This window comes from Myiozetetes cayanensis, unplaced genomic scaffold (genome assembly GCF_022539395.1).
Source record: "Myiozetetes cayanensis isolate MyiCay16 unplaced genomic scaffold, myiCay2020 scf30, whole genome shotgun sequence".
Classification (NCBI taxonomy): domain Eukaryota; kingdom Metazoa; phylum Chordata; class Aves; order Passeriformes; family Tyrannidae; genus Myiozetetes; species Myiozetetes cayanensis.
The window spans coordinates 177,010-200,977 of NW_026087522.1; the positions used below are offsets into that span (position 1 = coordinate 177,010).

General features: G+C 49.9%; 2 protein-coding genes across 5 annotated transcripts in view; both read left to right on the forward strand.

The window, feature by feature from the left end:
* Nucleotides 1–5,192, forward strand: part of SLC23A2 (solute carrier family 23 member 2) — a 53,242-nt gene extending 48,050 nt beyond the window's left edge. For 3 of the 4 annotated variants that reach the window (XM_050325724.1, XM_050325726.1, XM_050325723.1), the window contains exon 16: nucleotides 67–5,192. In XM_050325724.1, the coding sequence (XP_050181681.1) occupies nucleotides 67–299 (233 nt within the window). In that variant the 3' untranslated portion in view covers nucleotides 300–5,192. The remainder of the gene's footprint in view (nucleotides 1–66) is intronic. The other variant, XR_007630115.1, reaches the window with a different exon arrangement.
* Nucleotides 5,193–8,566: 3,374 nt separating this feature from the next.
* RASSF2 (Ras association domain family member 2) lies at nucleotides 8,567–22,027 on the forward strand. Its single transcript, XM_050325733.1, has 11 exons — nucleotides 8,567–8,734; nucleotides 11,772–11,859; nucleotides 13,474–13,549; nucleotides 14,154–14,305; nucleotides 15,534–15,622; nucleotides 17,688–17,836; nucleotides 17,920–18,021; nucleotides 19,124–19,175; nucleotides 19,476–19,597; nucleotides 20,495–20,592; nucleotides 20,771–22,027. The coding sequence occupies exons 2-11, from the start codon at nucleotides 11,801–11,803 to the stop codon at nucleotides 20,838–20,840; spliced, it is 969 nt and encodes a 322-aa protein (XP_050181690.1). The 5' UTR covers nucleotides 8,567–8,734; nucleotides 11,772–11,800; the 3' UTR covers nucleotides 20,841–22,027.
* The last annotated feature ends 1,941 nt before the right edge of the window (nucleotides 22,028–23,968 follow it).

Below are 23,968 nucleotides of genomic sequence, written 5' to 3' on the forward strand. Positions count from 1 at the left end.
ACATGAAGGTATCCATGAATATATATATCTATTTATATTTTTTTTTCCCTTTTGCTTTGCCTTTAGGAAGCCCCGAGGAGAGGGGGATACGGAAATGGAAGAAAGGCGTGGGGAAAGGAAGCAAATCCCTGGATGGCATGGAAACGTATGATTTGCCTTTTGGCATGAACTTCATTAAAAAATACAGGTGTTTCAGCTTCCTGCCCATCAGCCCCACCTTCATGGGATACACGTGGAAAGGCTTCAGGAAAAGCAGTAACTGCAGGAGTTCAGATGAAGACTCAGAAGCTACAGTATAGCCTTAGCTGAAATTATATTATCTAGTTGTAGTAAAAGATGTATTTGCAGTTTCTTGCTGATTAAGAAGCATTAAAATATATGTTTTGTATATCTGCATTTAAATTCTGGAACCAGAGCTGAGACAGATTTAAAAAAAAAAAAGAAAGAAAAAAAAAAAGAAGAAGAAGAAAAAAAAAGGCTTGTCCTGTTGTGGGTGATGGGAGCCAGGTCTGGTGTCTCTGGGGCAAATTCCAGGGATTTGGGGGAGTTGTGGTACCTAAGTCTGTTTATTTTAAATGGGTTTAGGTCCTGGAAGTGTGTAGATGCTTTTGAGAAACTTTAATTGACTTTAATTTTGATTTTATTGGAGCCCTCGGTGCTGGCGCTTGGCACAGTCATTGCTGGCGATGTTGGTTATGCCAGAAAATCCGAATCCATGGGAAGGAGAGGGGGGGAAGAAAAGGAAAAAGGAAAAGTAGTTACTTCTAATCATGTCAAATCCCATAGGCCTTGTTTTTTACTCCCTGATTTGCACATTCCATATTTGCAGCGCCCTGAAAACTGGATTCAGTTGATGAAGGCAAATCATGAGAGAGTTTATTTTGAATTCCCCAGAATTTCAGTGGCACATCCCGTGCTAGGATGGGAAGTTTCTGCACTAACTTTGCCCATGAAAACCAGGACTGGCTTCTGCTGGCTCAGTGCTGTGGGAGCCGCTTCCTTCACACCATTTCTCATTTTCTGAACGTTTGTTTTCTCACCTAGTCCCAGTGTTCGGGATTTCTTCCCAGGGACACGTGGCTGGAGTGTTAACAGGGATGGGAAACTTGAACTTCCAGACAGGACCTGGTGGTTTTTCGGTTCAGTGGCTGCATCCAGCAAGATGTTTCCTGGACAGCAAGGGTAATTAATTGAGGAGTCAGGCAATTAACCCCTGTCTCTGTGCAGGGAATGCCAGGTGGTGGAAGCGCTGGCTTGGATCTGGGCAAGGGGTTTTTATGGGATGTCAGCAGCTGATGCTGCACAAGCAGCTGACGTTGCCTCTTCCTCCTCTCCTCGTGGGGCTTGTCCAGAGGCTCATTCCTGCTGGGAAGGGGGTTTGGAATGGCAGAGACACTACACCTGGCGGCCCCACCCACGGCTGGTTTCACGGGTATCGGGTCCAATCAGGGCACCACTCAGAGATTTTTTTTTTTTTTTTCCTAGAATAGTCTCAGCTCTGATGTTTTTGTGGGTGTTCACGCTCATCATGCATTCATAATTAACAGTTTTCTTCCTGTTTAATGTTCTTACTATTGCAAGTTAGTTTTAGACTTCAGTGTGGCCCCAAAAAGCATTTTCAGCTGTGGAATCATCAGGGAAAATGTCGTGTAATGTAATTTCAAGGCCAGTAATGCTCTACGGTGCTTGCGTTTTGTATTCCTGGAAAACCATAACAGTGGATCCTGTAATTCCCTGAGATATTTATCAAACTTTTGACTACTGGACAGGAGCGCAGGAACTCTGTTTTCTCTGCTTCCAGGTGAATTTGTTCTGGGTTTTTGAAGCATGGAGGGGTTGGGGTGGGAGGGCAAGGCAGGAGCGTAACGGATCAGTACTGAGTAGTGTAGAGTCGGAATGATTCCGTGGATATTCTCAGCATGCCATGGCTGTTTCCAGAACCTATTTTATCCCGCTTTTTCCATATCCCAAGCATGCCTTTGTTCCTGCTTCGGGGAACTTTCAGTAGTTTGCAGTCTCGGTGTCAGTTGGGCTGTCTCGAAAGCTGGTCGGAAGAGTTGTTGTGTAGTAGACGAGGTTTGTTTGCCTGTGAAACAAAGTCATTTTTCCTCTTTTTTTTTTATTTTATTTTTTTTTTTAAAAACTTTCCCTCTCCAGGTAGCGAGGTGTTCCATCCCCACGTCCACCTGCACGCAGTTGAAGTGCAGACACCTCTGATCAGTGGCACGAAGCTTCCAAATTTCCCAGCTCTTAAGTTCAACCAAAGACGCGTGGGGGAGTTAAAAATACGTATAACAAAGGAAAACAAAAGCCACCTCTGGTGGCTGTGCAACCCAGGGGGTTGTGGTGACGTAAAATGCCAAAGTTGGTTAATTTGTAAAAGCTGAGAAAGGGAGGAAAAAAAAACCTTTTTATTTCCAGTGGTGCCACTTCAGAGCAGCTGAGCTGCCCCATCCAGCAGTACAGGATGGACACCCCTGTTCCCAGGCCTTCCAGTTCCCCCCCAAAACAGTTTTAGAACTTCAGAGAGAGGAGGTGATGAGAGGTTTGTCTCCTCTCACCCTGGCTGAGGTCACTCCACGTGTGTTCTGCGTTGCCTCACCTGGGATTTGCCAGGACGCTTCGAATTCCAGGGCGGCAAATCCAAGGGGGGTTTTCCCCCTCCCTGGAGCAGAACACCCCTCCTTTCCTGCAGCTCTGTGAGCAGGTGCAGTGCAGTTCTGTGTTCAGCTGCTGGTTTTGTTCTCTGGGTGACTTTGGGCCCTGCTGTGCCCATTCCCAGCTGGCCGAGGGCGGGGCAGCCCTGGGAACACCGAGGAGCAGTTGAGGTTTGGGTCATTTTTGTCACCCCATCTGTCAGTTGAGGACTCTCCACCTTTATCCCATGGGTGAGTGGTTAAAGGTGGGCCTCAGGTTGGGAAAGGAGAGCTGCTGGAGCCCCTGGGAAGTGCAGGGAAAGGTTGGGATGGAGCCAGAGGCAGCACCTGGAGTGACCTCGGCTGGGCTGAGCGAGGATGGAGCTGATCTCAGGTACCTTGGGAAGGGAAGCTCCTCTTTCCCTTCCCAAGGCACTGGGAACCCTCCCAGTGCTGCCAGTGCAAGGCACTTTCCTTGTGAGGGAAATAACTGAATTTCCCCTGGGTTTGTGCAGTTGCAGGAGGTGATTTTGGACCTTAAACCCTCCCACGGCCACTTTTCCCGGTCACTTTTCCCCACCAGTGGCTGCTGTGGAATTCCTGGGGAGCTGGGTGCCCATCCTGAGCTGCTGGAAGGTGTGTTGGAGGATTGAGCTGTAGTTTGGAAAAGCATTTAAACACGTCATGTCATGCTTGCTGGTGACATCCAGGTGTAACCTGACTGTAAATGCAACACTGTATTTTCCTCTCTGTTTTCTTCCCTGCCTTTCAAACAGCCAAACTCCAACCACCCAGGGAAGGCAACAGCTGAGAGAGGTGAGTTAAGAGGTGATGAGATGTTTCAGCCATAAAGAGGGAAGGGCAAATATTCATGGTAGAAATATCATTTTGTCATATCAAAAAGATGGCATCAGTGTATACAAACAAAGTAACTTGGGATTTTTGTAATTGATACTCTCTTCTATGATTTTTTTTTTTTCTTAGGTTAAATTAAGGATTCTTGCTGACATGTTGAAACACGTTTTCTAAAGCAAATACTTGCAAATTACACCTGTAGAAATGGTAGATTTCGTAGCTGCCAGCTATGACTGATTAACGTTGTCATACATGAGAGGGACTTCACCACGTACCTCGCTCAGAAAGTTCAGCCTTTGAAACCCCCCCCCCCCAAAATTTTGCTTTTATGCCTTTTTAATACTGACTTGAAATATGACAACTTGGTTTGTACATGAATATATTGCAGTATTTTATTTCCATATATTAAAAAAAAAAAAATAACATTTCCGCTCAGGATAACGGCGGCGGTTTTCCTGGGAGGGAGTGGTATGAGTGTCATGACAATGTCATGTGATGGTAGAATTTCTTCATTGACGAATCTATAGTGGTTGTGTATACTTTATTTACCCATGTTTGTGTTCCTACCCCCAAGACTGAAGGGTTTTCTCGTTCCTTTTCCCCCGCTGAGCCCTCGGGGTGGGAGCTCCCGGTGCACGATTGGCGCTCGCACAGCGAACCCTCCCCGAGGAGCCTCAGCGCGGCCCCTCATTTACACATTTATCCTCCCAGAAAAGTGTGGAAATCCTGTCATTTCGGGTGTGAAACAGCACTCCAGGCACACGTGGCCCCCCCAAAACCCCTGGTGTGTGATGGTTTGGGCCAGCCCTGGCTGCCTCCACCCACCCCAGCTGTGCGTGGAACGATCGATCTGTCGGTGCGTGGAACGCGCGCGTGAGACCAGCACGACCTTCACGTTTCTTTCTCGTGGCCTTTTGCAACCAAAAGCGACTTGACTTTCCTTTCTCTTTGGTTTTTCCGGAGCAGGGGGAGCTGTGGTCCCACCTGGGGCAGGTTTCTCTGTGTTTTTGGAGCTGTGGGGTCACTGTGGGGTCAGGGAGGCCACGAGTGCCCAGGGACTCCCTGGGCTGCTCCAAGTGTTGGGATCCGTGTTGGGAGCCATCCCGAGCATCCCTGGCTGGTTCCCATCTGCCTGTGGCTGTTGCCATCCGTACCTGTGGATATCAGAGGGAAATCTCGACTTGCCTTGTGTACTCTGGCTTTTCCTCCACCTTTCCAGGTCAATCATCTTTGCTGCCAGTCCAAATTCTTGTATTTGTCTGTTCATAACAACCTCTGGCGTAACAAACTATTGACTGTTCTTAGGCAGTGGGGATAAATTTTCTTTTCCCACGACTTTTTGTGACTGACTTTGGCTGTAAAACTTTTTTTTGTTAAACAGCGAGAGTTTATTTGGGGGGGGGGAGGGGTTTGTTTGATTTTTTTTTTTTCTGTTGTTGTTGTTGTTGTTCCAAGATGTGTAATTCTTTTATGGAGTTTTGGTTTGGTTTTGTTTTTTGGTTTTTGGTTTTGGTTGTTTTTTTTTTACTTCATGGTTTGGTTTTGTTTGTTGTTTTTTTTTTTCTAACATTGCTTCATTAAACAACTAAATATTTAAAAATGTAATATTTGGACCAGATGTTGTGAATAATAGTAGATAAAGCTATTTTATTCTGTATTTTTAAAGCTGTTCAGTATAAATAAACGCGGGCATAGATGCAATGTGGTGGTGTTACAGTTCCTTTGAAACATGCCTTTTGAGGGAGAATCGTGGAATTGGAGAATCCTGGAATGGTTTGGGTTGGGAGGGACCTTAAAGCCCATCCAGTTCCACCCCCTGCCATGGGCAAGGAGACCTTCCACCAGCCCAGGTTGCTCCAGCCTGGCCTTGGACACTTCCAGGGATGGAGCATTCCCTGGGAATTCCATCCCAGCCATTCCATCCTCACAAGGAAGAATTTCTTCCTAATTGAGAATCGACGATTTGGGAGTCCAGGTGATGGGAATCCCTTTGGAGCAAGTGCCACCCAAAAATTACAACCCCAAACACCTTCCTGAGCCTGCCAGCTCTCAGCCCCCAGCTCATGGACACATTAAATTGTGGGATTTATTGGGAAGAGGCTCTTCCTGCCCAGTCCTCATATGGGAAATAAAATGGCCCTAAAGTCAATCCCAACTGGCGGTGAGAGCAGGGGAAAGTGGGTGTGGGATCCGAGCCAGTGGAGCAGCTGTGTGACCAGGGCAAGGGATTCCTCATCGCTCCGGGTTTGGGTCTGTGATGAAAACCCCTCTGATCTTAATCCTGACTAATCCCCTGTGCTGCTGGGCCAGAGCTGAGGGAATAATTGTGTTTTCTCCTTGTGTTTTGCCCAAATCAACATTCAGCTTCAACCCACGGAGGGCTTTATTTATCTGGGGCAGAATCCCGGAATTTGAGGATTTTCGGAACCACTGAAACGTCTTTAAACAGGGGCAGCAACTGTGAGGCAGAGAAAACCACTTCAGGTCCGGTTTTTTCAGAGCCACATCTCTTCCCATCTGGTTCCCAGAGGCTCTGTAAGAGCTCCCAGATGCTCCCAGACAAACGTGGATCCCAGTAAAAGCGCTCGGCGTTTGCTGACCATCAGCTCAGGGGGGCTGGAAGCTGAAATGAGGGGAAGCTGCCAAGGCAGCAGGGAAGGGGGTTTGGATGTTTGCTCGGTCTGGGAGGAAATAACTGAATTTGGGAGAGTTTGGGAGCTGGTGCTTCGTGCTGAGGCCTGACTGAGGTCCTTGGTGGGAGCAAATCCCTCCAAGATGACAGTTCAAAAGGCATCAGCTGCGATCCCTGTGTGGCATTTGGCACAGAAATGCAGGATTCAAGGAATTCACCTGCAGAACAGGTGCTGGAGCATCCCTGTTTGCCTCTTCCTGGGAGATTTTCAGCAGCCTGGAGGGATGCTCAGGCTCCAGGGAGGGAGAGTGGAAGCTTTGGTCTCCTTCCATGTGGGTTTGGTTCCACGTGGATTTGGTTCCTCATGGATCCCTCTCCTCTATGGAGAAGGAGGCCCTGGCAGCCTGGCCTGGCCTCTCACACTGTAGGGTGTCCACAGAGCAGGACAGAGTCAAATTCCTTATACTTGATGACTAAATCCCTCCATCCAGGCTCGAGCCTTCCCAACCCACCACAGCACATCACAAAACCAGGATTCAACCCAAATTTGCAGCCAAATCCCCCCGTGCTCCCACAGGTGCCCACCCCAAAACCTCTGTTAACTTTTACTTTTCACTCCCTTTGCACCCATCCCACGAGCTGGGGGTCGGTAGAATCCTCTCTTTGGGGTGAAATCCCTGGGATTTCTCTGCTCCATTGTGAGCCTGGCCGGGCTCTTCCCACGACAAAGGGGCCTCTGATCCCGCCAGCCCCGAGATGCTGCTGGAATATCAATCCCGACCAGCCTGGCTCACTTTCACCGAGTCAGTCCTTCCTCCAGCCAGATGGCTCCTCCAGAACTTCTCATATTTTACATCCAAATCCAAGAAAACCGGGGGGAAAAAAAGGCTGAGTCCAGCCCGTGCCTGCAGAGACGCCTGTTTGGCTCAGGCAGCTGCTTAGATTATTTCTTTGTTTTGGGATATTTTTTTCCCCTTCGTGTGGGCTGTTTCTAAGCAAATTCCTTCAAAAGAAAAAAAAAAAAAAAGCCCAGAGGAACCACACGGCACTGGGAAAGGTCAGGAGCAGACAAAGGAGGAGGGACACGGCCCCTGCTCCTCTGGAATACTGAATACCCCCAACCTCCCCCGAGGTGCCCCCGCGGTGTCGGGGCCGGCCGGGCGGGATGGGACCCCCCTCCCGGGAATGCTGAGCACCAGGTCAGAGGTAACTGTGACCCCCAGCTGCAACAGCTGCTTCCAGGCAGATTTTATTTGCATTTATTTCCTCCCAAATCTTCTTTTCGGGGGTGGTTTTGGATCCGGAGGGGGATCCCACGGCCGCGGTTGGGAAGCGGTGCAAGGCTCCATCGCTCTGTCCCGACGGCAGAACTGCAGAGGGTGATGCCTGCCCGGCTCTGGCACTGGATAGCCCGGGATTTGGGGCATTTTAAGGTAGAAATAACCACTTTAGCCTGCGTGATACAGCCCAAAAGGCTCCTGGGAATTGTGCATAGAGCTGGAGCTGATTATAAGAACATTTCCAGCCTGGATGCGTGGGATGGGGATTCATTTGGAATCCTGCTCCTGGCAGCGGGGATGGAGCATCCTTTGGGATCCTGGTCCTGGGGCGCAACCCGGGTGCCAGAAACAGTGTCCTTTGAGAAGCCAGAGCCTGAACCAGGGCTACGAGACGGAGCATCCTTGGGGATTCCGGTCCGCGCGGGGACAAACCGGGCACCTTTGGGTTCGCCAGTCCTGGTCCCCGGAAAGGGATCCCGGCGCCGGGCTGTCCCTTGGGATCCGGGTTCCGGGATGACCCTGGAGCCGAAGGGGGGGTGTCCCCCGCGCTCCCACCCCCGCGGCCCCGCCCGCGCCCCTCCCCGTCGCGTCCCGCCCCGCCCCGCCCAGGGGCGGCCCTTGGGGGGCACCGGCTGCGGAGCGGGACCGGCACCGGCACCGGGTGAGTGCGGCCGGGATGGGGCGTCTCCATCCTCATCCCCATCCCCGTCCTGTCCTCCATCCCCACCGCCATCCCCGTCCCGCGGGGAGCGGCCCCGGGGCTGAGCCGCGGCCCCGCTATCACCGCGAACGGAGGAGGTGAAAGCCGCGCTCGCCGCGGGGAGCGGAAACTTATCCGGCCCCCCAAACCCCGGGGTGACACCTCAGCACCCTCCGCTCACCCTCAGCATCCCTCTCCAGTGCTGGGCCCGCCGGAGCCGCAGCGCCCTCGGGTCCCACCCCGGGCACGGCACCTTCTCGGCGGCCCCGCCGGGACCCGCCCGCTGCGGGTCGGTAGCCCAGGACAAGCCCTTGGTGGCCACAGGCTCCACCCGGGGTGGCTCCCACCTGCTGAGAGTGCGATGGATCCCCTCGCCTGTCCCCGAGTGTCCCCCGCCCCGGTGGCACCGCCGGCTGCGCCAGCGCTCAGCGCTCCCCTCCTTTTTCCCCCTTTCCCCTTCCAGGACGGAGCAATTGGGCTGGAGAACAATAGCGGCGCTGGAAAACAATGGAGCTGCCGCACCTTGGCGCGTAGGGATGCGGGAAGGACGCGGGGAAGGGATCCCAGCCCCGGAGTAGCGCCTGGGCCGGAGCCCCCATCGCCAGCACCGCGAAGGATCAGCCGGGACGGGGTGAGCGCTCGGCCGTGTCGTGTCCTGTCCTATCCCGCCGTATCCCATCTGCTGAGCGGAGCCTGGGGGAGGCTCCCGGGAGGAATTGTCGCCTCCGGATGATGCTTTTGCTACCGATCGCGGCGGGATCGAAGCGCCCTTGGGCCGGGTAAAAGCCGCCCTGGGCTGCGGGGACGCGGCGGGGTTTGAGCAGGAGGGGATGTCGTGGCCTCCCCCGGGGAGAGGGATATTCCCACAATCCCTCGCACGGCCGGGGGGAGCCTCAGCTGCGCCAAATCCGCCTCGGCGGGATCGGCCGGGGATGCAGCCAAAGCTTCCGTGCGCTGCCGGGGGGGGAACAAGACAGCACCCCTCCCAAAAATGCTGATTTCTTTGCAGAAGCAGGGTCGAGCATCCCTCTCCTGCTGAAAACACAATACTGAGGGGGCAGGAGGGGGATGTTCCTACTTTTCCCCTTGTTTTGTTGTTGTGTTTGAGTTGTGGATCTCCCTGGGAGCTCGGCAGAAGTGAGAGCTCATCCCTTCTCCGTGTGAGGGGCTGGTAGCATGACCAGGCTCCCTCTGCCCCACGGGGCACTCGGGGCTTTAGGGATGTGGGAAAGAGCTTAGGGAGGTGGTTTTTAGGGAGGAGAATAAATCTGGGGGCCGTGGGGGTGGGTCATGCCTTGAAAGAACTGGCAGGAGCAGCTGCTGCTGGAAGGCAGAGAGGGCTGAAATCCTCCTGCCACGGGGGCAGGGCATTGATTTATCTGCTGGTGGTTCAAAAGCACTTTGTGAGGCCTCAGCAGAAGCTCAGCCTGGGCAGGGCCAGGGGGAAATGCGTCAGCTCAGGATGGGGAAACTGAGGCACGGCAGGGCCGGGGAAGTGGATGGTGCTGAGCTGCCCTGGCCGGGCAATTGGGCAACTTGCACTTGGCCAGCCCTTCTGCTGGGGTGATTTCCAGCCTTTTGCCAGAGCTGGGAGGAATACTGGGGGCTCAGCAGTGGCTGCTCTCTGGCTGGGTCTCTGTTCCCCTCCACCCTCCTCCCAGAGCTTCTCCAGACCCAAAAAAGGAAGAATTTGCCCCTTTCCTGCTGCTCGGAAGGGGATGTGATGACGGAGGCGAAGGTGGCAGCGCCGGGGCGTAAACAGGAAACAGGATCCTCAGCACAGGAGGATGAACCTGCCTTTTGGAGCTCCCCTTCCACCCCAAAATGAACTTTTTTTTATGTTTGGAGTTCAGCTCATGTCCCCTTCAAGGATCCAGGGATTTGGCTTTACCCCTTTGCATCGCTGTGATGCTCCAGAGTGAATCTCCATGTGATACCAAAGGCTCCACCCGGGGCTCTGCTGCTGTAGGAGGGGTTTTTTTCAGCCACTTTGAGGTTTTTTTCAGCCACTTTGAGGTTTTTTTCGGCCACTTTGGTATTTCTGGCACCATTTTTGCCTGAGCCAACAGCCCTGTCCTTTAATCCTCCCAGGACAAGTCCAGAGCTTTGCCATTTGCTGTCAGGATCATGAGATCCTCATTCCTGCATCTCACAGGTGCTGAACCCCAAATTCGGGTCCCCACAAGCACTGACATTTATCCCAAAACCTTGAAGCCAGCTGCAAAATCCCCTCCCACTCTCATTTCTGAGGGATAAATAGGATTATTGCTGGGTTTATTCCCTGTGGGAGGATGGATGGATGCGGAGAGGCGGCTGCCAGCCACAGGAGGAGGGTTTTGCCTGGTTTTGCCAGGTTTTCCCGGGATTCTCCTGGGGCTCCTCAGCTCCTCAGGAAGCCCAAAGCTCTGTCAGCCCTTCCGCTGCCCCGCTGGGGTTTTCAGTGCTGAGTTTCTCTTCTGCTTTTTCTCCGAGGCCAGAGCAGCTTCCTGCCCTTCCCCTCCTGCTCCACCTCCAGCGTGGCCTTTGCAGCCTCTTCTGGGGTTTGAAACACGTCAGGGAGAATCTTCTGCCCTTGCCAGTCGTTTATTTGCTGGGATTTATCCCCACTCTGGTTTTAGGGGCAGGTTCATCCTCCCACACAGGTTTGAGTCGTTTCTCTGCCTGCATCTGGTGTGGGGTTGGGTGTTTTCCTTGCAGGAAGAGGGGTTTGTTTCCCAGGGGGCTGGGAGGAAGCACATGGTGATGTGGGAGGTGGAAGAAAACGAGGGTTTGCAGAGTGAAGGGGTTTTTTTTTCTCGCCTCAGTTTCTCGTTGGGGAGCAGGGAAGGGAGTGGAGAGAGCCTGGGAAAAGGGAAGCCCATCTGCAGGGGAGGGGGCACAAACATCCAAGGAAAAGCAGGGCCTGAGGAGCCCTTTTTCATCCCTCAGAACTGCCCCAGTGCTGCATTTCAAGGTCTCTCTGGCACCTGATTTCTGCAGTGCTCCGAGCCCACAAGTGCTCCAAGGTCTTCACCCCAAAGCCCATTTTAATTCCACTTCACTGCATCCAAAAATCACCCCAGAGATCTAAGCCAGGGCCAGTCCCAAGGCGGGATTTCGGGGGGACTTTCCAAGTGTTTTGCACAAGAGCAGTGGAGCTGGATTTTTGGCACAAAAATCCAACTGGCAGAGTTAAAAAAAAAACCCTGAAGGACCAGCCCAGCATCTCTGGCTGCTTGGAAAACCATCCCTTGTGCCGCCACCGGGTTTGGGATGGCACAGGGAAGCAGCAGCTGGACCCAGAATTCCATGTACAGAGCCTTGTAGAATAAAATGATAGTAAAATAAATAGAGCAAAAGGAGCAACTCCCACCTGTAACCCTCCCACCTCCCTGTCTGGCAGCACAGGGACATCCATGGATGCTCCACATGCAAATTCCGTGTAAGTGAATCCAGCGGGATTAAATTTTCAGTGAGTTTACGACTCCTCACCCTTATCTGATCTCCCTCCTTTCCCATCATTTTCCCTGGAGAAGCCACATCAAGATCTGTGTCCTCTGGAGCCTTTTCCCAGGAGCTCTTCCAGACCCCAGGGGGTTTATTGTCCCTCAGTTTTCCATGGGTGGGGGGTGAGGGATGTGGGAATGGGGGGGCTCTCACTGATGTTCCTCTCTCCTCCCTCTCTCCAGCTCAGCTCCCATGACAGGAGTGTGGGGGGATGGATTACGGAGGTGGAGAGGACCTGGTTCCCTGTGGGAAAGATAAATTCATCTCCAAGTAAGAGACTCAGCAGGGCTGGAATTCTGGAACATGGGAGGGGCTGGGAGCTTGTTTGGAATGTTCCAGGGGGAATATATGTTCATTTTATATATATATATATAAAAAAATATAAATATATAAAAATAATAATATATTTAAATATATATAAATTTTATATATAAAATATAAATATATAAATATAATCTATTTATTTATATATTATATATTTATATACTGTATATATGTTATATATGTTGATTATATATTTTATATACAATGATTATATATTATATATTATATATTATATATTATATATTATATATTATATATTATATACTATATACTATACTGTAGCATATAATATCATTTCTATTCTATTCTATTCTATATTTAGCAGAGTATGGTATATTATATTGTAGTATAGTATATTGATTTATTGTATTGATTTATTCTACCTGTATATTATATGAATGTACTATCTATAATATGTAATACAATATACAATATATAATCTAAAATGTAATGTATAACTATGTATATAATATTATAACAATACATATATATCATATATAATAATATAGAATATTATATATATATTATCTGTGACCTATAATATATAATATTCCATCGAGCTGGAAGAACAGGAATGACCCTCAATTCAGTTGGATTTGGAAAGAAAAAGCCATTCTGGGGCAAGGAATGGTGATTTTCTTGAAATAAAAAGGGTTGTTGATGGGATTTTGAATTTTTCCTTAGGAGTGTGACCAAATGCTCCATAAACTTCCTTAAAAAAACCCCATCTTCTGCTGAAAAAGTCCTGATTCAAAACTGTTCTTTTATTCTTTGGTAAAGAAATAAAATGATTCCCAAGCTTCAGGGAAGATTTTGGAGGAGCTAAAGCCAATCTGTGATATTCCCCCCTCTCCTTTTTGCCTTCTGACAACCTCAAATCCCCGTGATTTGTGCTTGTTTGTGATGGTCTGGTGGTGCTGGGAGTCCTGAACCTCCCCCAGCCAGCCCAGCTTTGGGAATTAATGGGATTCCTGCCTGGGTTTGCCAGCTGGGGATGGCTTATTTTTATTTTTTTTCCCCAACGATTTTTATTTATAATTTTAATTTTAATCTTTATTTTTGCCTTCGTTTTGGCCTTTATTTTTATTTTTATTGTTACTTTGCCACCGGAACAAGGCTCAGACTTTGATCCAGAGCTCGAGGTCGGGCTGTGGAGCCTGGAGCCAACATGAGAAACCAGCCTGGGAGAACTTGTGACTCCACATGACCCCAGACACTTGGGGGCCCTGAAAATAAGTTTGTTTTTCAACCTTGTGACCGACTGCCCTGAGGTCTGGCGGGTTTTCCTACGTCTCTTTGGGGGATTTATGGGGGCCACGGTCACAGGGAGCTTCTCCCCCTCGTTGTGGGTTGAACCCACGGCCAATTCCTTCAACGAGGGAGGTCTAGAGGTGCCAAAAGACCCAAATTTTCCTCAAATCCAGCTATTTTTGGGTCCCCCAGCGGCACAGCAGGTTCTTCAACCAGGAAAGCAATTCCTGCTTTCTCCCAGATCCTGCAGCATCTCCTCTCCTTCCTCCAAACCTCTTCTCAGCACCTTTCCCTCGTTTTTCCCCCCAGGAATGAGCTGCTCCTGCACCTGAAGACCTACAACATCTACTACGAGGGGCAGAACCTGCAGCTGCGGCACCGGGAGGTGAGGAGGGCCAGGCAGAGGGAAAACAGGTTTAGGGAGCCATGGAATCATGGAATGGGTTGGGTTGGGTTGGGAGGGACCTCAAAGCCCATCTCATCCCACCCCCTGCCATGGGCAGGGACACCTTCCACCTGCCCAGGTGGTTCCAGCCTGGCCTTGGATCCTCTCTCTGAACTGGAGGGACTGGATTTGTCGAATGGAGAAGGAATTCCCTGACTGGTCCATAAGGTCCCTTCCAACCCAAACCATCCCATGATTCCATGTCACAATTCCCTATCAGATGCTTTGCCCAAGCCCAGGGAAATGGGATCAGCTGCTCTTCCCTCATCCCCCCTGGCGCTGTAGCCCCATCCTGGAAGGCCATCCAGTTTTCCAGGCATGATTCCTCCCAGGGAAGCCATTCTGGCTGTCACCAACCCTTATTTTCCAGAGTTTCCAGGAGGATCTGCCCCCGTGACCCTCCCAGACACGGGGTGACACTGAGTGGATTTAGGGGGTGTCCAAAAAAAAACCGCCTTTTAATCTCTGAATGGCTGAATGGTTTGGGTGGGAAGGGGCTTATTGACGTTGACAGGTTCCGATGCCGTGTTTTTTTGGGATGCAGGAGGAAGGGGAGCTCATCGTGGAGGGGCTGCTGAACATCTCCTGGGGGCTGCGGCGCCCCATCCGCCTCCAGATGCAGGACGACAACCAGCGCATCCGCCCGCCCCCCTCCTCCTCCTCCTGGCACTCAGGGTGCAACCTGGGAGCCCACGGGTGAGCTGGGGGTGGGGGAGGCACCAACACCCCCCAAAAAGCACCCCCAAAAGCGCCCCCCACCCGCTGGGGGCTGTGGGGATTTGCTGGTTCACCCCCTCTCTGCTGCCTCTGGTGTTTTGTTGTCCAACAGGCAACACCTGCAAGGAGCCGAGGCAGAAATAAAGGCAGGAGGGTTGCTTTGAAAAGTCCCCCCCTCCCTTTGCAAAGACCCCCAATTTTTTTGACCTCCCTTTTACAAAGACCCCCCTCTTTTGCACCCCCCTTTTTGCAACCCCCCGTTTTTACACACCACCCTTTTTTGCAAATCTCCCACTTTTTTCAACCCCCCCTTTTTTTAAAACCCCCTTCTTTTACTAAATCCCCCTTTTACTTTCCCCTTTTTACACTTCTTTTTTTTTTGCACCCCTCTTTTTGCAAAGACCCCTCCCTTTTGCCAAGATCCCCTATTTAGTTTTGAAAGGAAACCAATCCTCCCCCTATTTTTCAACTCCCCCCTTTTTGCACCCCCCCTTTGCTAAACTCCCCCTCTCTTGCAACTCCCCAGTTTTTTTCTAAGCCCCCCTTTCTGATAAGACCCCTCCTTTTTGTTCCCCCTTTTTTGCAAACATTCCCCCTTTGTCACCCCCCTGCCAACACCCCCCTTTTGCAGCCCCTCCTCTTGCAGGGGCTCCCCTTCACAACCCCCCTTTTCCCACAGGAATCCCCCCAGGCCCCGCCTGGTTCTCCGTTCCAGCCCTAATTCCATGCTGGATGCTGCTGTGGTCCCAGTGATCCCGGGGGATCCTGGGAAGCAGCTGGATCCCGGGAGCAGCGGAGCTGGGACTTGCTGTGCCTGTGGAGAGGGGGAGGGTCTTCCTGCTTTTTCCTGTTTTTTCAGACATCTCCCAATGGAAAGAAGAGTCAGGTTCTGCTTTCCTTGTGCTGGAGCCAGGAAAATGCTGTTTGGCACCTCAGCATCCCTTCCTGGGAAGAGGGCAGTTGGAATAACATCCTCCAAGGATTTTTTGGGAGCGGGGCAGGATGGGATTCCGGATTTATATCGCAACCAGCCCGTGCTGTGACCCTGCAGGGCTGGTTACCTGCTAAACCCACCGGGAGAACAGGCAGCTCCCCAGGCTGGAAGCAGCAGAGTGGGAGCTCGGGGAGGGGCGAGATTCCCTGGATTATCATTCCCTGTGCAGCCACACTGGGACAGGGCACCACCCTCACCTTTGCCCCCCTGCAGGTCCGTGCTGAAGCCCAGCACCCTGCCCGACATCCAGGTGACGGATGCAGAGGCCACACCCAACACGGAGGCTCCCGGGAATGGCACAGGTGAGCCGGGCTTGGATCCGACCCGGATTTATCCAGGAGGGTGGAAGCAGCTGCAGTTTAACCTGAGAAAATACAAACCAGGCTTGTTTTTAACTCCAGGCTCAGCTTCCCGTCCTGCCCCGGGTCCCTTTAAGCCACTTCCAAAGAGCTTTTATTTACCTTGTTTGATCTTAGCCCCAAAACGGCCCAAAACTCGATGATTCCAAGGTCTTTTTCCCAACCTAAATGATTCCATGATTCCTCAGGGGTTTTTGCTTAGTGGGACGTGGTGGAGAGGAGCTTGGAGAGAAACAGGGGGGGATGGAGCAAAGAGCCTCGTGGGATGGCAGGGAAAAGGATGTCGGCGCTTCCCCTTGCCGGAGGCTCCGCTTTTGGGGCAGAAGAAAGGGAGCTTTGGGAAGCGCCGTTACCATGGGAAGTCAACAGAGCTGCAAAGTGTTTGTCCCCTCCCTGGTTTTTCCTCTGTGGAGGGGGAAGAGCTCGGCCAGCGCTTCATTAACCCCTTGTTCCGAGCGGGGCCAGCGAGGGACGGGACTCAGGGTGGAATTCCCGCAGGGAAAAACCTGCTTTGGTTTATTTTCCTCGCTCACTCAGGGCGTTCTGACGTGCTGGGTTTTGGGGGTGATTTTGGGCAGGTGGCAGAGAAGAACCAACTCCTCCTTTTGACTCTGGGATGTTCCTCCACATCCCAGCTCAGGGAGGAGCTGAGCCCTTGCAAAACTCGCTGATCCCTGAACCCCCATCCCTGACCCTCCAGCTTTTTCCCTTTTTGTTTTTGATCTTCCCACTCATGACACTTTTCCTCCCTTAATTAAAACTTTCCTGGGTCATCCCTACCCCACATCACCCCACTGCAATTGCCCAGCAGCTCTCTCAGCCCTATGACCTTAATCTGCCAGCACATAAAAAAGCCTTTTATTACATTTTTCCCTAAAATCCAGTAGAACTCAGCTCCCAATGTCATTCCTGGCTCCTCAGGAGTGCTTAGTCACCGTGTGTGACTCTGGAGCAGCGTGTCCCAGAGCTTTTTCCCTGCTGCAGACATGCTTTGAATTAAAACACCCAAAGCTGGAGCCCGAGAGGTTCATTAAAAATGGATGAAGAGCTGGTTTATAATAATCTGGATCCAGGCCAGTTTTCACGCAGAGATCTGAGGCACTGCCCCAGTTTGCCTGTTCTCATTAAAGGGAGGGAGAAAACAGAAAGTTAAATTATGGAAAAGGCAGGGAAGATGCTCGAGCTCCCGGGAGAAGAGGTTTTAGCCAGGTAGCAGCACGGATTTAGGCAGTTAATTGTGAATTAATCACCTCCTTCAGGAGCTGAGGGAGAATAAACCAGTTGGTCTGCTTTAATTCAGGGGGTTAAATGTGTTCTAGGAAGTTTGTAGGGCTGGTTTCCTGGGATGGGGATTCCTGCATCCGTGGGGGAACTCCCTATTGATTCCTGAATCCTAAGATTCAGGACTCACCTTCAGGAGCTGGAGGAGAATGAGCAGGCTGCTGTGGTTTGAATTGGTGGAGTTAAAAGTGTCCTGGGAAGTTTGTAGGGCTGGGTTCCTGGGATGGGGATTCCTGCATCCATGGGGAGACTCCCAGCAGCAGGAAGATTCAGGAATCACAGAGTATCCTGAGTTGGGAGGGACCCAACATCACTGATCTAACTCCAGGAAATCCATGGGGGGACTGGCTTCCCAGCAGCAGGAAGATTCAGGAATCAACCACCTCCTCAGGAGCTGGGGTTGAATAAAGCAGTTGCTGTGGTTCAAACTGGGGGGTTCAGTGCGTGCTGGGATGTTTGTAGGGTTGGGTTCCTGGGAGGTTTATGGGGCTGGGTTCCTGGGATGAGGATTTCTGCATCCGTGGGGAGACTCCCAGCAGCAGGAAGAGTCTGGAATCGCAGAATATCCTCAGTGGGAGGGGACCCCCATGGATCATGGATCCCGCTGCTGGCCCTGCACAGACACCCGGCAATCCCACCCCGTGCCCGGGGCGGTGTCTGAAGGCTCCGGGAGCCGCGGAGCAGCCCCGGGGGTGTTCTCAGCCGGCTGTCCCGGGATGTTTCTCAGCCCCCAGGCCGGCGGAGGATGCCCCGCAGCTGATGCGGACGCGGAGCGATGTGGGCGTGAGGCCCCGCGGCAGCGCCCGCACGGCCGGCGAGCAGCGGCGCATCCGCCGGCACCGCTTCTCCATCAACGGCCACTTCTACAACCACAAGGTGAGCCCAACCCCGCTCCCCGGCCCGCCGGGACCCGGGGGGGGCTCCAGGGACGGGCTCTCACCGGGATTTGTGCCCCGCAGACCTCCGTGTTCACGCCCGCCTACGGCTCCGTCACCAACGTGCGCATCAACAGCACCATGACCACCCCCCAGGTCCTAAAGCTGCTGCTCAACAAATTCAAGGTGCGTCAATTGCCTCCCTCCCCGAGGCTCCTGGGTTGCTCTGCATGGGGGTTTTATGGATATAAAATAGGCAGTTTTAAAATGTTTTCATTTTATGAATTATATACCATATATTATATATTACATATTACATGCTATATAATATAAAACATTAAATAACATACTAATTATAATTTAAATATATTTATATATTAATATATTTCTAATTATATATATTTGTAAATATATATTAATTAATATACTATTAACAATCAATATATTAATTATTAATACATTAAATTAGGTTAAATAAATGAATTATTAACATACTGATATGTTAAATTACATGTTAATATATTGGTAATTAATATATTAATAAATAGAATAGAATGGAATAAATATCTTATATTTAAAATATTTTATAATAATTATGTAGTATTTTATATATACTAGATGTAGTCTCTTATGCTATATATTATATTATATTATATTATATTATAGTATATTATATATACACACTATATATATACATATATAGTATATATATACATATATAGTATATATATACATATATAGTATATATATAATATATATACATATATATAATATATATATTATATATATTATATATTATATATATTATATATATTATATATTATATATATAGTATATTATATCTATATGCTATATAGAGATAATATAGATAGTATATTATAGATATACTATACATATAACATTTATTGTATAGTATATATATGTAAATTAGTGTATATTATATATTAGTATATATAACACACACTATATATCATTATAATAATTTTAATAATTATATATGTGTATCAATCTATGTGTATATATATAAATGTCTCTCATGTATGCCATTATGTACAATATCACATTCAAATATTGTATTTATTAATTTCCCACTCTAATTAATTCACTGCATTACTGTATAAATACTTTGATATATTTCAACAATTACATATAAACATCTTTATACATAGCAGGATTTATCCATAAAATGCAACAGCACAGCAAAATAGCGTGGGTTTGTTTATAATCCCGTGGAAAACCCCCGGGGGTAAAACCTGGAGGGTTGACGGTGATTTCTGTGTGTCCCCAGATCGAGAACTCGGCGGAGGAGTTTGCCCTGTACATCGTCCACACCAGCGGAGGTGAGCGGCACAAACTCCCCGGGGCCACCCTGGCTCAGTTGGGCAGTGTCCCCCATGTCCCAACAGTGTCCCCCCATGTCCCAGGCAGTGTCCCCCCTGTCTCAGGCAGTGTCCCCCCTGTCCCAGGCAGTGTCCCCTGTGTCCCAGGCACTGCCCCCCATGTTTTGGGCAGTGTCCCCCATGTCCCAGGCAGTGTCCCCTGTGTCCCAGGCACTGCCCCCCATGTCCCAGGCAGTGTCCCCCTGTCCCAGGCAATGTCCCCCGTGTCCCAGGCCTGACTCCGTGGTCTTGGCCTTGCAGAGAAGCAGAAGCTGCGGGGCAGTGATTACCCCCTGATCGCCCGGGTGCTGCAGGGCCCCTGCGAGCAGGTCTCCAAGGTTTTCCTCATGGAGAAGGACCAGGTGGAGGAGGTCACCTATGACGTGAGTAGAGCTGGCACAGAGGGGGGGTCATCGCTCCTGGGGGGGTTGGGAAAACTGGGGGGTCACAGAGTCATGGAATGGTTGGGGTTGGAAGGGACCTCAAAGCCCATCACAGTCCACCCCCTGCCGTGGGCAGGGACACCTCCCACTGGGCCAGGTTGGCCTTGGACACTCCCAGGGATCCAGGGGCAGCCGCATCTTCTCTGGGAATTCCATCCCAGCCTGTGACCACCCTCCCAGGGAAGGATTTCTTCCCAATGAACGGATGTCTCCGTGCGCTGGGACTGCAGGAATTGCTTTGCTCCTGCACCTTGCCATGAAAACTCCCCATTTTATGGGAAAAGCCTCGTTTTGTGCCCTGAGAGCAGCTTCCAACTCCAACCCAGAGCCAACACCCCTGGCCCTATTGTGCCATCCCAAATCTGCTCACAGGAGAGTGATTTCAGCGCAGCCTGTGGCAGAATTGATTTTCTCCAGCTGGGAAAGCTCCACTGTGCCATCTGCCGGCTTCCCAGGGCTACCCTGCTGGGAAATCCGAGCTCAAATGAGGCATTTCTAGGGTATATTTGGGCTTAAATACGCTCTCTGAGATGCTGGGGATGCTCAGGGCTCTGACTGATGGAGCCACGACTTGCAACCAGTGGGTAAATTAAAACAAATATAAATAAAAAAATTTATAAATGTGGGGGAGGTGGTGGTGGAGATTGTCCCAATAATTATCCAGCACTCAATCGTTGCACAAGCTCCACTGAGCAGAGGAAACATCCCATTTTTAGGATTCTTGCAAAAACTGGGGGATCCTGGACCAAAATCCAGGGAGAAGACGCTGCCTTTGGCCTCACGGGGTCGGTTCATCACCCTCCTCTTCACCCCTCGTGCCATTTCTCTCCCATCCAGGTCGCTCAGTACATCAAGTTTGAGATGCCCATCCTCAGGAGCTTCATCCAGAAGCTGGAGGAGGAGGAGGATCGCGAAGTGAAGAAGCTGATGCAAAGGTACGTCGGGCTGGTGGCACCGAGGGGCGTGAGAGAGGGAAGGACGTTGTTGAGGGGGCTGTTTGGTCCCAGAAATTCCTGATGTGTGCAAGAGCCATCGGGGTTTGCGCCATTCCGGGGTTTTCTTGGCCAGCTTGGTGCCGAAAATTCCCCTTTCCCTTTCCACGTGCCCGCCCAGGTACACCATCCTCCGGGTGATGATCAAGCAGAGGCTGGAGGAGATCTCGGAAGGTCCGACTGCGATGTGAGACCCTTGTGCCTGCAGGATGTACTGTACCAAATCCCAAAGCCCCAGCGCTCCCAGAACATTCCCAGTGTCCTCCTGGATCGCTCCAGCTCTGAGCCTTCATCAGCGTAGCGTCCTCGGGAGGTTCCTCCTCGGCGCGCGGGGCTCTTCCCAGCACGGCTCTGGCTGGTGGCAGCTTCAGCCAAAACCTCAGATCCCTGGAAAACACACAGGGAAAAACAGGGGAGGGGAAAAAGAAAAAAAAAGAAAAGAAAAAAATTTAAAAAAGAGAGAGGAAATCCATGAGCAGCACAACGAGGGCGTTCCAGAGAGGGAATTTGGGGCTGAGTTTGGGGACGCCCACGCAGAGAAACGCACTGCTCGGTGGCAGGAGAGCACAAATGATCAAATCATTCCTCTCTCTTTTTTTCTTTTTCTTTTTTTTTTTTTTTGTTTTTTTTCCTCCCCCCCCTTAAGAAAAGCACATTTCTCTTTGCAATAATTCGCAGGTGACGGGAAGGTTTTTGTAAATCCAAAGGGTTGACTGAGATTTTTCTCGGTGGGGGAGGTTTAACCCTGGCCCGGTGGATTTTCCAGCACGGGAGTAAATCTCGTTTTTCCCTCCACCTTCCCCAAACCTGCACCCGGTCGCATCATCCCCCTCCCTCCCCCTTTCTAATTTGCACTAATATTAGGGATTTTTAAGGAAACCGTGATGTCAAACCTCTCTGGTAGCTGTAAATGCCAAATAGCACTCGCAGGGATAGTTGGGGGCATCTCAAGGGATGCTGGATGGAAAGGGAGGGAGACAGGAGGAGGAGGAGGAGACAGAAATAAAGAGGATTTTATTTTCCAAATCCATCTTCCAGCAGTGCCAGCACATTATCCTGGTGAAACCAGACTGGCTCTGTTACCACCATCACCTGGAAAAAACCTCTTTCCTCCCAGGCTAAACCAGCAATACCAATTTTATACCTCGGCGTGAACTAAAACTCTGACTTTCTCCCTCCCTTTGAGTTTTTGCAATGTATCTTTGTAATTTTTTTTTTTAAATTTTAATTTTAATGGTACCTTTTCCACCTCTAACAAGTGTTCAGGAAAGTGTTGTACAGCGAGAGGAGCCTTTTCTGTGTTTGAAGGATGATTGTGGCATTGCTGCGTGGATTAACAAGAAAATAAAATATGTAGCAACTTAATACAGAATAAAAACCCTGAGTTGGAGCCTGGTTTGTCCAAAATAAAGCAATCTGGGGATAGAAATAACATGGGAATGGGTTCCATGGGGGCTGGCAGTGACAAGGGGGAAGAGCAAAACCTACCTGAGTCCCAGTGGAGAAGTTTCCCAAGGACAAATGGTCCCTGCCCTGCAGATTTGGAGACTCAGAACTAAATTACTGGAGGATTTGGGGGTAATATTGGTCTGGTTTAGGGCTTTTCCAGCCTTCAGTGACTATTTATCCCTATTTACCCATAAGCACTGTGGTGGGCAAGCTTCATCCTCTGGATATTTCTCTTCCACGAGGTAAAACTCTCGATATATTTAATTTTATTTTGTCCTCCTGCACATCCTCCCCCACCCCCAGGTCATCCCAACCACGCTTTGCTGTCTCCCCGAAGCCGCTGGCCCGGCGTTTTCCAGCCCATTGAAGCCCAATTATCCCTCCCCAGTGACGTTGGCTCCGTTTATCCACCGGGAAAAGTCCGGTGGGAGCCGAGCCCGGCGGGCACAGACGGGAAGAGCCATCACCGGCACAGCACCGGGGGTAAGGGCGGCACCCCCGGCACGGGCTTTGGGGTTAAAAGGGAAGGAATTGGGCAGAGAGAATGGCGAAAAGTGGAGGGGTTTAACCCACACCTGAGCTGGAGGGTGGAATGGGGAGCCCGTGGAGGCGCCAGCGCTGGGATTTTTCCCTGCTTGGTGATCCCTAAGTCTGGATATATATATATAATATATATATATATATTATTCGGGGGAATAAAGAGGGAGGGAGAAATCTATGCATTTAATTTTAGAGGGTTTGCTGCCCGGTTTTGTGGTGTTTCCAGCAGTGATGCAGCTGCAAACACCTGGAAAGGGAAAACTTCTCCGGGCTTTCCTTAAAATAACCCTTCAGCTGGAGGAGGAGGGCAGCGAAACGAGGCAAATTAAATTAATCAAGCCAGGTTTTAATGTTTGGAGCGCTGGGTTTGGGAGGAGTGATGGGGATCGGGGTGTCAGGCCTGGCACCTTCCAGCGGGGGAGGGAATCGCTGACACAGGGAAGCCGCGGCCAGGGGGGCTCTGCCTTTTCAAAAGGCTTTTGTCAACACGGCTCGGGCTGGGTTTGGGCCGGTTTTGGGGCGGCGATGGCTCAGCAGCTTCCGTACAATGGGGCTGTTTGCTCAGCCGGCGGCTGCGGGGGCTGCAGGGCGGGGGGATCGCGTCCCGGTGCTCCCGAGCTTTGCGAGTGGGGTGGGAGAATGAAGGTGGGAATTTGGTGGGAGAGTCGGGAGTGTTTGTTTGCACAGCGGCGCCCACCCGCCCTGTTTATTAATACGTGGGCAGCGGTAAATGCGTGCAATAATACATTAAATTATGGAATGGGTTGGGATGGGAGGGACCTTAGAGATAATCTAGTCCATCCCCCTGCCATGGACAGGGACACCTTCCAGTAGAAACTGTGTATTAACTATGTATAGTGTACTTAAATCAGTACAAATTATACATAAATATATATATTAGTTTATATATAAATACAAATATATAAAATAGAAAAATATATAATTATATTTAATATCATATATATTATATAACACATAATACAATATATACTATATATCCGTTTATACATTATGTATTATAGATTATATTTATAGTATATATTTTATATATTAATATATATTTTATATATTAATATACTATATTTATATATAAATATATAAACCACGAAATTATATACAAATATTTATATATAAATATATATAATTATACAAATATATGAATATTACACACACATTTATATATATATGAATATATAAAATCCGAAATTCTCCCGAACCCATGTTTCCATACAAAATGAAACCTAGTGTTTCAGCCTTATGCCTTTCTTCTCATTGCTGCAGGCTTTTCTCCTCCATTCTTAGCATTATTCCTGTAATTTTGCTTCCAGCT